This window comes from Chenopodium quinoa, unplaced genomic scaffold (genome assembly GCF_001683475.1).
Source record: "Chenopodium quinoa cultivar QQ74 unplaced genomic scaffold, ASM168347v1, whole genome shotgun sequence".
Classification (NCBI taxonomy): Eukaryota; Viridiplantae; Streptophyta; class Magnoliopsida; order Caryophyllales; family Amaranthaceae; genus Chenopodium; species Chenopodium quinoa.
In genome coordinates, this window is record NW_018743218.1 from 2,775,525 (window position 1) to 2,786,569 (window position 11,045).

General features: G+C 34.3%; 1 protein-coding gene across 5 annotated transcripts; it reads left to right on the forward strand.

Annotated features, from left to right (window-relative positions):
* The first annotated feature begins 3,426 nt into the window (after nucleotides 1-3,426).
* LOC110734740 (cyclin-dependent kinase F-3-like) lies at nucleotides 3,427-9,172 on the forward strand. Of its 5 annotated transcripts, none has more exons than XM_021914883.1 (10): nucleotides 3,427-3,995; nucleotides 5,066-5,232; nucleotides 6,341-6,441; nucleotides 6,559-6,645; nucleotides 7,076-7,141; nucleotides 7,584-7,652; nucleotides 7,730-7,790; nucleotides 7,884-7,944; nucleotides 8,437-8,483; nucleotides 9,066-9,172. In XM_021914883.1, the coding sequence occupies exons 3-8, from the start codon at nucleotides 6,349-6,351 to the stop codon at nucleotides 7,907-7,909; spliced, it is 402 nt and encodes a 133-aa protein (XP_021770575.1). In that variant the 5' UTR covers nucleotides 3,427-3,995; nucleotides 5,066-5,232; nucleotides 6,341-6,348; the 3' UTR covers nucleotides 7,910-7,944; nucleotides 8,437-8,483; nucleotides 9,066-9,172. The 5 variants fall into 5 exon arrangements, with proteins under 5 accessions (XP_021770575.1, XP_021770577.1, XP_021770576.1 ...); XM_021914885.1 differs by having other exon boundaries at nucleotides 6,371-6,441; XM_021914884.1 differs by lacking the exon at nucleotides 9,066-9,172 and adding an exon at nucleotides 8,857-9,055 and having other exon boundaries at nucleotides 3,428-3,995; nucleotides 6,327-6,441.
* Nucleotides 9,173-11,045: the final 1,873 nt, after the last annotated feature.

Sequence of the window (11,045 nt, forward strand, 5' to 3'; positions counted from 1 at the left end):
GTGACACATGTTGCCATTAACCGGTCAAATCGATTATGATTAGTTAAGGGGCTATTTGGTTGAAGTTCTTGAAATGAGTTGGAATGGATTTAAAATCTATTCCATAGTTTTATTTGTTTGGTTGGGCTATTTAAGTATGGAATCTCATACCTGGGGATTCTAACTGCACCCATTTCCTTGAAATCTCATACCGACATCTCCTCCTCCCCCATGGATTCATAAACTACCACTCAAGTATGAGAATTCATTCTATGATTGAAACAAACAAATTTAGATTGGTATGGGATATAGAATCCATACCACTCAAGTATGAAAATCAATACCAATCCATTCCAACTTAGTGAACCAAACAACTCCTAAAGGGTTGTAGAGAGAAATTCTCAAATGGAGTAGTTGGGACTATTGTTGTGAGTTAATCGATGGTTTGACCTCTTTAAAGACGAACGTTTATAGTTGGGATAAATTACATCAATTTTTCATAGAAAAAGTGATCAAACTCATATTAAGTAGATTATAAATTATATGATCGGATAGAGTATTCTAGTGAGATGTGTCAATTCGGGTATTTAAATTGGGTTTTTGTAAGATCGAGTCTTGTCAGATTTATTTTAAACATAAGTCATTTTAAATGATTGTGTTCATATAAGTCAAATTTTTAATTTTAATTTAAATTTGAATATAGTAAGAGAGTTGATCAATTTTTTGACACCTCCGGGGGCCCGGGGGGATCGAAGAAATAGATGTTTAAGAGCAAACTTACTACTCCTTACTCATGTAAGTCATGTGTTGTATAGTAACAACAAACATCTTAGCATGCATAAATTTCTGCCACATGTTTCTCTCCCACAAATTTGCTAAACATTTTGCAAATAATAATCTTAATTATAACACGTAAACTCGATCACATTCAATAATTCATTTGTGAATGAGCAGTGTTATTGTCTCTGTTTGCGGCACGAAACTACGTCCCTATACGGAATGGTTGGTCCGCACAATACTCGTTTTCCCAAGTCTTGGCCATTCTTTCTTATCCCGCTAAACAAGGAACAATTTTTTATCTTACACAACATTTTAATGACACGTTGTGAGATGAAGATTTCTATTTAGACTTCAAAATTGATTTTTCTTTAAACAATATTTTCAAGAAAAACCAAACACTCCCTTACTATATTTAGTTGGTTAGTTAAATAATCTTTGCTTTTCTATACTCCATGATAGTTCATTTTCATCCACTTTTTTTTTCACTTCATGATAGTTACACTTTGCTTGGTACGTAATGGTTTCTTCACCTTTGAATGATCATGTTTTATGTGATTGCATAAAAATACAATTTTGCTTTCACTTCACTGGCCGTATTGATTAGGGTTTCCCATATTCACCCTTGAGGCAGTATACTCCGTTCATTTTCTAAGATTTGATTTGCCGGACGAGCAGGCTCCCCCGCATTCCCTCATTGGATTTCTCAGGCAGAAACAACTTCAAATATATATATATTAAAAAAAAAAAAAGAACAACTATAGTAAATTAGGATAATAAAATTTTTGAAATCAACTAAGATTATTAATTTGGAAATTTTGTGAATCACTACCTTTGCTTTTAATTTGTCATTTTTGTGCCTTATAAGTTTTATTGAACAACAATCATTGTTTAAAATTAAGTTTGGGTGTGACCTTTTAACAAAAATGTTACAAATTTCCATTTGTGACAACATTTTTCCCTTTTTTCCCAATTATTTCTTACCAAAAATGACTATTCTACCCTTTAATTACTATATTTTCTCTCTTTTCTGCTATTTGTTGAATAATATAGAGTACTAATTTAAGTCTTGTGCAGCGCACGGTTTATACTTAACCTAACTATGAATTACTATGTTAATTTAACAATATTTTTTTAAGAAAATCAATATTTTTAATTAAAACAAATACTTGAATTTCTTTTCAAAAAAAAACTAACTTAAATTTTATGTTATATTGATATCAAAAGTTACTCGTATTGATCATTAAACATTTTAAAAACAATACAAATTTCATGATTATAGGATTTTATTAAGAATGAAATTGTATGTTATTTATAACTAGTGCAATGCACTTTTTTTTTTTCTATTTTTTTTAAGGAACCGTGTAATGTACTTATATACTCCATATGTCCCTATTTTGTTGGCATGTTTTGACCGACACAATATTTAATAGAATACTTTGACCGGCACAAGTGTTTTATACAATTTCAAGTGACTTATTTTTTGTGACAATTAATAATCAAGGTTATTTTTATTATTATTTTAATGTTATAGTTATTGAATTGTAGTGTTATTATTATAAATAAATCAACAAATATATAGTAGTACTAAAAGTTAAAGTGTTAATCTTGGTTGGAGCAAACTTTCAAAGGAAAAAATACGATGTAGAATGATACGGAGTACGAGAGTAGTACATTATTCTAATAATATTACCTTATATACGTAGTATTTGTTGTTTATGATAGAAAATACCTATTATAAAATATGTGAAAGATATGTTAAAATATTTTCATTAAATGCATATAGAACATACTTAGAATATAGTTGCCAAATTGAAAGTTAGATATTATTGGATATATAAATTAATATGCATGAAGATTTGAAAAAAAAAAAAAAGTAAAGTGAAAGTGGCGGGAAATTTTTTAATCAGAACATGACAAGTGTCATGTCATATTCGCTTTTAGTATTATGTTATTGATTGTAGACAAAATTCATGTTGTTTGGTTAATTAGCTTAGGTTAAGGTGCTGCTATTAACATAAACAAGAATTAGAAGCAACTATATTATCGGTTTAGAGAAGTGGTCCTCCGCCCGATAGGCCGCCTCAGTGGCGCGCCCGGCAAGGGAAACCACCGCTTAATCAGGGCGGGCCTCCATCCGATAGGGTGCGAGAACGAAAAAATTATCTCTAGAAAATCGCCCGGCAGGGCCACCGTCGCCCGGTAGGGCGAGGGACTGCCTGGCAGGGCGCGAGAGCACTCAAAGCTATCTTGGTTGCTTGCTTTCTCTCACCCGGCAGGGCAAGGGCCTGCGGCGCGGGTCTTTATCTGGTTGGATGGTGGTAGTTTTCTTCGTGGCGTTTAGTGTTTTATTGCGTCTTGTAAATATGTTTTTTAACATATGATGAAAGAAGATTGAAGAAATCAGTTTTAACTTTTCTTCTTGAATACCTTTTACAATTTCCATTTATCATCATCATAATTTCTCATGTTTTAATTACATTTGATCATAAACATACTGCACACTATTGAGATTGTCTTCGTTGTATCTCTAATTAATTTCGTGATACCCAATGTGTATATTAGAGTCAAAATATTACTTTGGGAAAGTGATTTTGTTCACGTCTCGAAGGGTTAAATTTGTCTATTTTCGCTCCATTTTCATTAATCGTAAACTTTAATTACAACCTTTAACATACCTAATATTCCCTCCGTTCTTTTTTTTTTATCTTCTCATTAGCATTTTGCACCATATCCATTCACTAGTAGAAAAAATGACAAAGGCACCCCACCCTTGGGACCGGTTTTTGAAAACCGGTGGTTAAAAAAACGGGCGGGATTGGAAAACAAGCTTTTGGCACCGATTCCAGCCAAACCGATGGCAAATTATCTTTTTAGCATCGGTTCAATAAAAAAGAAATATTTTTAAAAAAAAAAACAAGGGGAGAAAGGGATTTGGCACCAGTTCGGTTCAATGCCCATTTAAAAAAAAAATCCGCTCGTATTTCTTCTTCTTCTTCTTTTCTTTCCCCCTATTTTTCATTTTCGGTTTTCCCTAACTCTCGTTTTCGCCCTTCTCTTAGCTTCGACCACCTCTGAAGTTCCACCTTTCTCCATATCTCTCTTCCATTACGCGTGCTCGTAGTTCTCCATTGAAGCGCATTCTGAGCTTTGTCAATATCACTCCTCCACTATGCGTACTGTTAATTCTCCATTGAAGCGGATTCGAGCTTTCTCACCTCCATTGAAGCAGCTTCGATGTAAAAATTTGTTTTTGTCCTTTTTAGATTATCGATTTCAGTTTTCGCAATCTAGGGTTTGTCGTTGATTTGATTTTCGAATTTAGGGTTAGTTCTTGTAAACTAGGGTTAGTTTACTACCGCAACCCTCTTAATTTCGATTTGGGTTTTCTGGGTTTGGGTTTCACTTTGGGTTTTTCTGGATTTGACTTTCTTTTAGGTAGTCAATGGGGAGGCAATTTCGTGGGGGGTTTAGGGGTTTTGTGGGTGGTCAGGGTGGCTGCGGTGGTCGATTTTTGGATAACACAAATTCAAAAATTTTGGGGGTGGGGGAATGGTTTCAGGGGTAGGGGTTTTGAGTCTATGGCGCTTTCGGATCAGGGAAAAGGGTGGGGGTTTCGGGTGGGGAAAGGGATGGGAGTTTAGGGTGGTTTCGGGTTGGGGAATTCAAGTTTTGGGCGGTTTCGTTGGTGGGGCTGGGGCGGGGGTCTATTGCGCTCATGTGGCTCTAGAAGGAGGGTGGTTTCGGTGGTGGTGCAGGGGGGGTGGCTGTCGGGGCTGGGCTGGGGAGTGGTTGTTGGGCTGGGTGGGGAATTGTTGTATTATCAAAGTTAATATGTTGGATTTAGGGATTTTTGAATTCAAATCAAATGAGTAAGCAATTTAATTTTTAGTTTGAATTTAAATTTTATTTATTTGTAATTTTATGTAATTGAGATTGGATGAAATCAGTTTTTTAGTGGTAATTCGATGAAATCAGTTTTGGGAGTTGATGTTCGAGTTGTTATTGTTGGGGTATTGTTTACTTGTTGTTGTTAGAATTGGTGTTCGGATGTTGGTTACTTATTGTTTGAATTGGTGTACGGGTGGGGATGTTGTTTACTTGTTGTTATTCGAATTGGTGTTGGGCTGTTGTTTTCTTGGTCGAATTGGTTTTGAGGTGTTGTTGGATTGTTGTTGTTTGAATTGGTCTTGGTATTGTTGTTGTACTTGGATTGAATTGAAGTGGTTGATGCATATTTGGCCAGCATAGTCTGAATTATTTTTGGAAAGAGAACACACAAATGTTGAGATGTGTGAGTTGTGTGCAGGTAAAAGCACTTATGAAGGATCATTTAAGTGGAAAAGCAGGAGGATCAAGTGAAAAGTTGTCTCAGCCCAGTGCATCAGTTGAACCGAACTCACGTAACTTTGATGATTTAGTGTTGAAATTCCTGAACAACAAAGATGTTTGGGCTCTAGAGTTCTTTGCACCCTGGTATGTTTTTGTACCGCTTTTTTTGTTTGAATTGTTAGTTTGAATTCTGATCCTCAAGTTTTTATACTATGATGCATCGATTATCAGAAGGGGGGATCATCATAGTGAACTGCTTCATATCTATTATATTATCTTTGTCTTAATAAATACTGTGCATGAAAATGTTTGTAGAATAGATTTCACTATTCTTGTCAACCATATGTCTATTATTAGTGGCTGTAGGACATGATAGCACTTGAGGATGAAAATTCTTAAAATATAATGTTATTATTTCTGATTTAAATCATTGTTGTTGTTAATATCCTCGAGCAATTGAATTATTTTAGCATGGGCGTTAATCCTCATCTCTTGCCTAATATGTGACTAAAGAGAAATTAGAGCAGTTTTTTTCTTCATTAAATTGACATGGCCATACTGGCATTACTTCTGCCTATTATTAGCCTCATTTTTTACTTAGGCATTACTGATTTAGCTAGCTCCTCACCTTTGGGCTCTGGTGCATCCTGAGAACTTTTTGTCAGCTCATGGAACTCAGTGGATTTTAAATCCTGCACTTTGGTTTTATATTTTATTGTTTGTGAGGAAGGCTCAGAATGATTCGTTGGTTCTGTGCTTGTCTCGGTCTTTGCTGTAGAAGTAGTAGCCTCTAACTCCACTGACAAGTCTTCAGGCTCTCTCATTGTTGAATCACCAGTGGTCTGGACTATTTCTACTAGTTCTTGCTTTGACAGTGAGTCGTCGATAGGTTCATCTTTCAAATTTAGGACTTTAAGCTCCTTTTGTTCTTTTTCTGGCACACATATCTCTTTCACTTGTTTTTCTGGCATACAAGCACTTCTGGAAGATTTTGCTGCTTAAAGCCTAAATAACTCAATTTTTTTATGGGAAACCCTTTACTGTGACCTGCTTTTTCTCAACCTAAATGGACCACAGTGAACCCTTTTTCAAATTAGAAAAGGCTGTTATTTCTCTCTTTTGTTTAGTTGTGATTTGTGTGGATCTTTTATACTTGCTTCTTATTTATTTGCTTCTTTTTTGATTTTCTGATAGTATTATATCATATATTGATGGCTGAGGTTTGAATTTGTTGTTAGACCTGGTTTGTCAGATTGATCGATGGACTGTTCCTTTTATTTAGAGGTTGCTGTCAAGAAAATGAAGAGGAAGTTCTATTTTTGGGAAGAATGTGTAAATTTGAGGGAAGTGAAGGTATTTTTACGTTTACCATGGCTAATGTGAAACATTGAATACTACAGGCTATGTTTGTAGCACTATTTACTTTCATGCTGTGATAGTGCCCTGACAAGCTATCTACTTCTTTTGCAGTCCCTCCGTAGAATGAGTCATCCCAACATCATAAAGCTGAAAGAAGTACGAGAAAATAATGAGCTGCTTTTTATATTTGAATATATGGTAAGTTTCTAAGCATCATGTTATTTGCAATCTTGGTAACATATGTAATATTCAGATACTGACTTAACTTTGGTTTTTAACCTAAAAACTCCATAAATTAGCTATGCTTACTGTGGGTGCCTCTTAAATTAGCTATGCATATTAGCTGAGAACTGGATTTAAGTGCGTTATTTTACTGTTATGATCTATTTCTGTATCTGGTGATAGTATGCTGATATGGTATCTGTGAGCAGTGAAATAGATCAGCTGTACAAAATATGCAGTGTACTTGGTGCTCCTAATTGGTCTGTGTTTCCGGATGCAAATAATCACGCACAGCTGGTCAATATTTGTCATTCTCAGGTTAGAAATATTCTAGTTATCTACCTATTATGTGCTATTGCTGACTTGCTGTATCTTCTAAATCATGGTTTTTTCCTTAAATCTTTAGATTTTGCCTGTGAATCTGTCGGACATCATCCCAAATGCTAGCTGGGAAGCTGTTGATCTTATCGGCGTATGTATTCCTTGTGTAGAAAATTTATGCCCGTTAAATGTTTGTATTTATGACCATGTTCATTCTTTCTAGTAAAATAACGCACTTAAATCCAGTTCTCAGCTAATATGCATAGCTAATTTAAGAGGCACAGCTGGTCAATATTTGTCATTCTCAGGTTAGAAATATTCTAGTTATCTACCTATTATGTGCTATTGCTGACTTGCTGTATCTTCTAAATCATGGTTTTTTCCTTAAATCTTTAGATTTTGCCTGTGAATCTGTCGGACATCATCCCAAATGCTAGCTGGGAAGCTGTTGATCTTATCGGCGTATGTATTCCTTGTGTAGAAAATTTATGCCCGTTAAATGTTTGTATTTATGACCATGTTCATTCTTTCTAGTTATTTCCGTGACTATGCGTTGAATGATAGTATAGATATCACTTTTTCTTGATTCTCAGCAACTGTGTTCTTGGGATCCACTTAAGAGGCCAACAGCAGAGCAGGCGCTGCAGCATCCATTCTTCAATGTATGTAATAATGCAAGTTTAAATTCATAAGGTCTTTCCTGTGTTTGATTGATAACTTTACTTGAGCTATGTGGCAGGTTGCTTCATGGGTCCCTCGTCCAATTCATGATCCTTTACAGAACAAACCAGAGTATACGAGTAAGCATTTAACACCACATATTATGTCGAACCAGCTTTGTACTAATTCAGTAATTCCTTCGATGATATTTAATTGCCCTTCTTGCTTGACAGAAACAAAGCAAGACGGCGCCTTCTAATCCGTGTATCCCCCATTGAAGAGGCAGCTTCTGAGGTAACTTGTTTGAATTTGATTCATTTTAATTATCAATGCGGTAAGTTTAGGATTCGAAATCTCAACTATTTTTGATGTTTGAATCAAATTTCCCTTTGAATTTTCGACCATAATTTGTAATTGAATCAAATATCCCTTAAAATATGTTATTTTTCGGGCATAATTTGATAATTGAATCAAATAACCCTAAACATATGTGCTTTTTCGAATTTTGATTGAATCAATTGGGGTTCTGTTGAATTTTGATTTGATTTGCATGTGAATAGTTTACCATCCTCAGAAAAATAAATTATTTGATTGAATCAATTGGGGTTATATTGAATTTTGATTTGATTTCCATGATAGTTTACCCTGATGGATTCATGAATTATTTGCTTTAATTTCATGAAAAGCAAACTCTTCAATTACACAGTAGCGAATTTCACATGCTCCATTACAACTACACCTCTTCATGACAGGGTCTTATTGAATTTTTTATGATCTATTTTTCAGAATCAAAATGCTGACTCTGCTATATTGAGACAGCTGAATTTACTCGAGTAAGATATTCTTTCTCATACCCCTGCTTTGTATGTATTGGCTCAACTACAAGATATATTTCATGTTAACTTTGGTCTTTGAGGTTTCGCTTGTTTCTTAATCAGACCTTTAGCAAGTATGCTTGTAGATTAATTGATGTATACATTGTGTAAGCAGTAATTAATTACTATTTCTGATGGTGCTTTGTTATAGGTGATGATACGATTGTTTAGTCCTCGTAAAAGAACTCTGATGTTTATTTTTCTTTATTGTTTCATTAGTAAGTTGGAATTAGTGTTGCCCATTTTTTAGTTCTTATTAATAGTGTGATAACATTTTTCTTTTCATGAATAGTGTTGATCTTTAATCCCTTCTTATATAATTGCATGTCAGGTTTGGTTTGCTTGGACTACTGAAATAATAATGCATATTGCATAGCTTTTGCCATTCCTACTGCTGTGAAATCTGCCGGGCTAAAGTTTAACATTTTGCTTTTCATGAATAGTGTTGATCTTTAATCCCTTCTTATATAATTGCATGTCAGGTTTGGTTTGCTTGGACTACTGAAATAATAATAAGTGCATCCTTGTTTTTGGCTTCAGGGTGCTGCTGTGCTTGTGGCCTGCATGGGGTTTAGTGCTCGGCTTTTGAAGCTGCTGCAGCTGTTGTTGGGCTGCCTGTTGCTGGGGTGTTGTTTTTTTTCTTTTGGTGTAGTTGCTACTGGTGCCTAATGTTTTCTGCAGATTGGTTTGTTGCCACCTGTTGGCCTGTTTTGCTGGGGGTTGCTGCCACCTGCTGTAGTGCTGCTGTGTTGCCGTATGTGTTCAACATTCAACTGAAATCTCAAGTTTTTTTTTTTTTTTTTTTTTTTTTTTTTTTGTTTTTAGTTTTTTAAAGTGTAATATTACAAGTTATTGAAGAAAATATATGTGTTTTATGTATATTATGATTATATATAAGTATTTGGTACAATTTAAGTGAAAAAATGCAAAAAAAAAAAAAAAATTTTTTTTTTGGGCATTTTAGTTACCGGTTTTGGAAAAGAACCGGTGCTAAAAGTTTTTTTTTTAAAATTTTTTTGGGGACTTTTGGCACCGGTTCTAAGTCAAAACCGGTGCCTATTGTATTGAAATAAACAAAAAAAAAAAAAAAGCGCGCATGGGTAATTGGCACCGGTTAACCGGTGCCAAATCTTTAAACGGTTTTGAACCGGTGCCAAAGATTTGGCATCCCTCAAATACACAACGGTTCAAAACCGGTGTCCATAGGGTGGTTTGAACCGGTGTCTATTTATGTTTTTCGCCTAGTGATTACCCACTTTGACCATTAATGTATTTGATAACCTACTTTTAAAAACATTAAAAACTTGATCCTTATGAAACTATATTTTGTAAATATGTTTCATTATTAAATTGAAAAAAAGTTTCACCATACTGCATGTGTATAAGGTACAAAATGTGGTCAATAATTTTAAAGTTTGACTAAATGGGAAGATCAAATCATAACAAAAAGAGAATTAACTTTTATTAATGTATTCTCAAAATTGAAAATTCCAACTTCAAGCTTGTTGTTTACCCCAACATTGAAACCCTAATTTTTATTTAAGAGTAAGGATAAATATTGGAGATGCCAATCAAGTGAACTACTAAACATCGCCTGCAAATCTCTACATAAAGCCCATAAACAGTAGGTGAATTGACACTTTTACCCTTATTTGTTAAAAAAAAAAAACTCATCTTCTCTTTAATCTCTACTCTCACTTCTCTCAAAAAAAAAATTCAAACTACGACAATGTCGAGTCGGTAAGGCAAGGAATTGGCGGCGACGGAGGCGGAGGGAAGGCGGTCACACGGTGGCAAGGTAATTTTTTTTTTGAAAAAAAATTAAAAAAAAACGTTGAATAGGGCAGGGAGCCTGGCCAGGACGTCGTGGCCACGGTGGCGGCGCCCAAGCCAGACGCCAGTCCCACGGCAATGGCGGCTGGACGGGACGCCAAGGATATGGTGGTGGCGTCTTGCGAGGGCGTCGCCGCCGTGGCCTTGGCGTCTTGCCCAACCGCCGCCGCCATGGGGCTAGCGTTTGGCTGGGACACCACCTCCCTTTTTTTTTATTTTTTTTTTCATTTTTTTTGTTTGTGTGTATATATATATATATATATATATATATATATTTTCAGTTTTCTGCATTTTTTTTGTCTTCAGAATTTCTATTTTTGTTTTTGATGTTTATTTTTTTTTTGCAATTTTTTGTATATTTTTTTTGTTTATTTTTATTTTTTTTTCAAATTTGTTGTATTTTTTTATGTTTATATTTCCTTTTCAATTATTTGTATGTTTTTTTGTTTATTTTTTTTCCAATTCTGTTGTAATTTATGTTTTTTTTTATTTTTTTTATGTTTATATTTATTTTGTATGTTTTGGTAATTTTTTTCTTTTTATTTTGTATTTTTTTGTTTTTATTTTTTTTTTGTGTTTTGTTATTTATTTTTTTATGTTAATGTGTTAGTATTTTTTTTGTTTATTTGATATTTTTTTTGGTAAGTTATTTTTTTTTAATTTTTTTTTATGTTTATATATATTTTG

Excerpts from the sequence above, each read along its gene's own strand:
- LOC110734740 (XM_021914883.1), top strand. The coding sequence starts at position 6,349 with ATGGACTGTTCCTTTTATTTAGAGGTTGCTGTCAAGAAAATGAAGAGG. Across the intron at positions 7,142-7,583 it reads AAGCTGTTGATCTTATCGGC|CAACTGTGTTCTTGGGATCC; the intron begins GTATGTATTCCT and ends CTTGATTCTCAG. Across the intron at positions 7,653-7,729 it reads TGCAGCATCCATTCTTCAAT|GTTGCTTCATGGGTCCCTCG; the intron begins GTATGTAATAAT and ends GCTATGTGGCAG.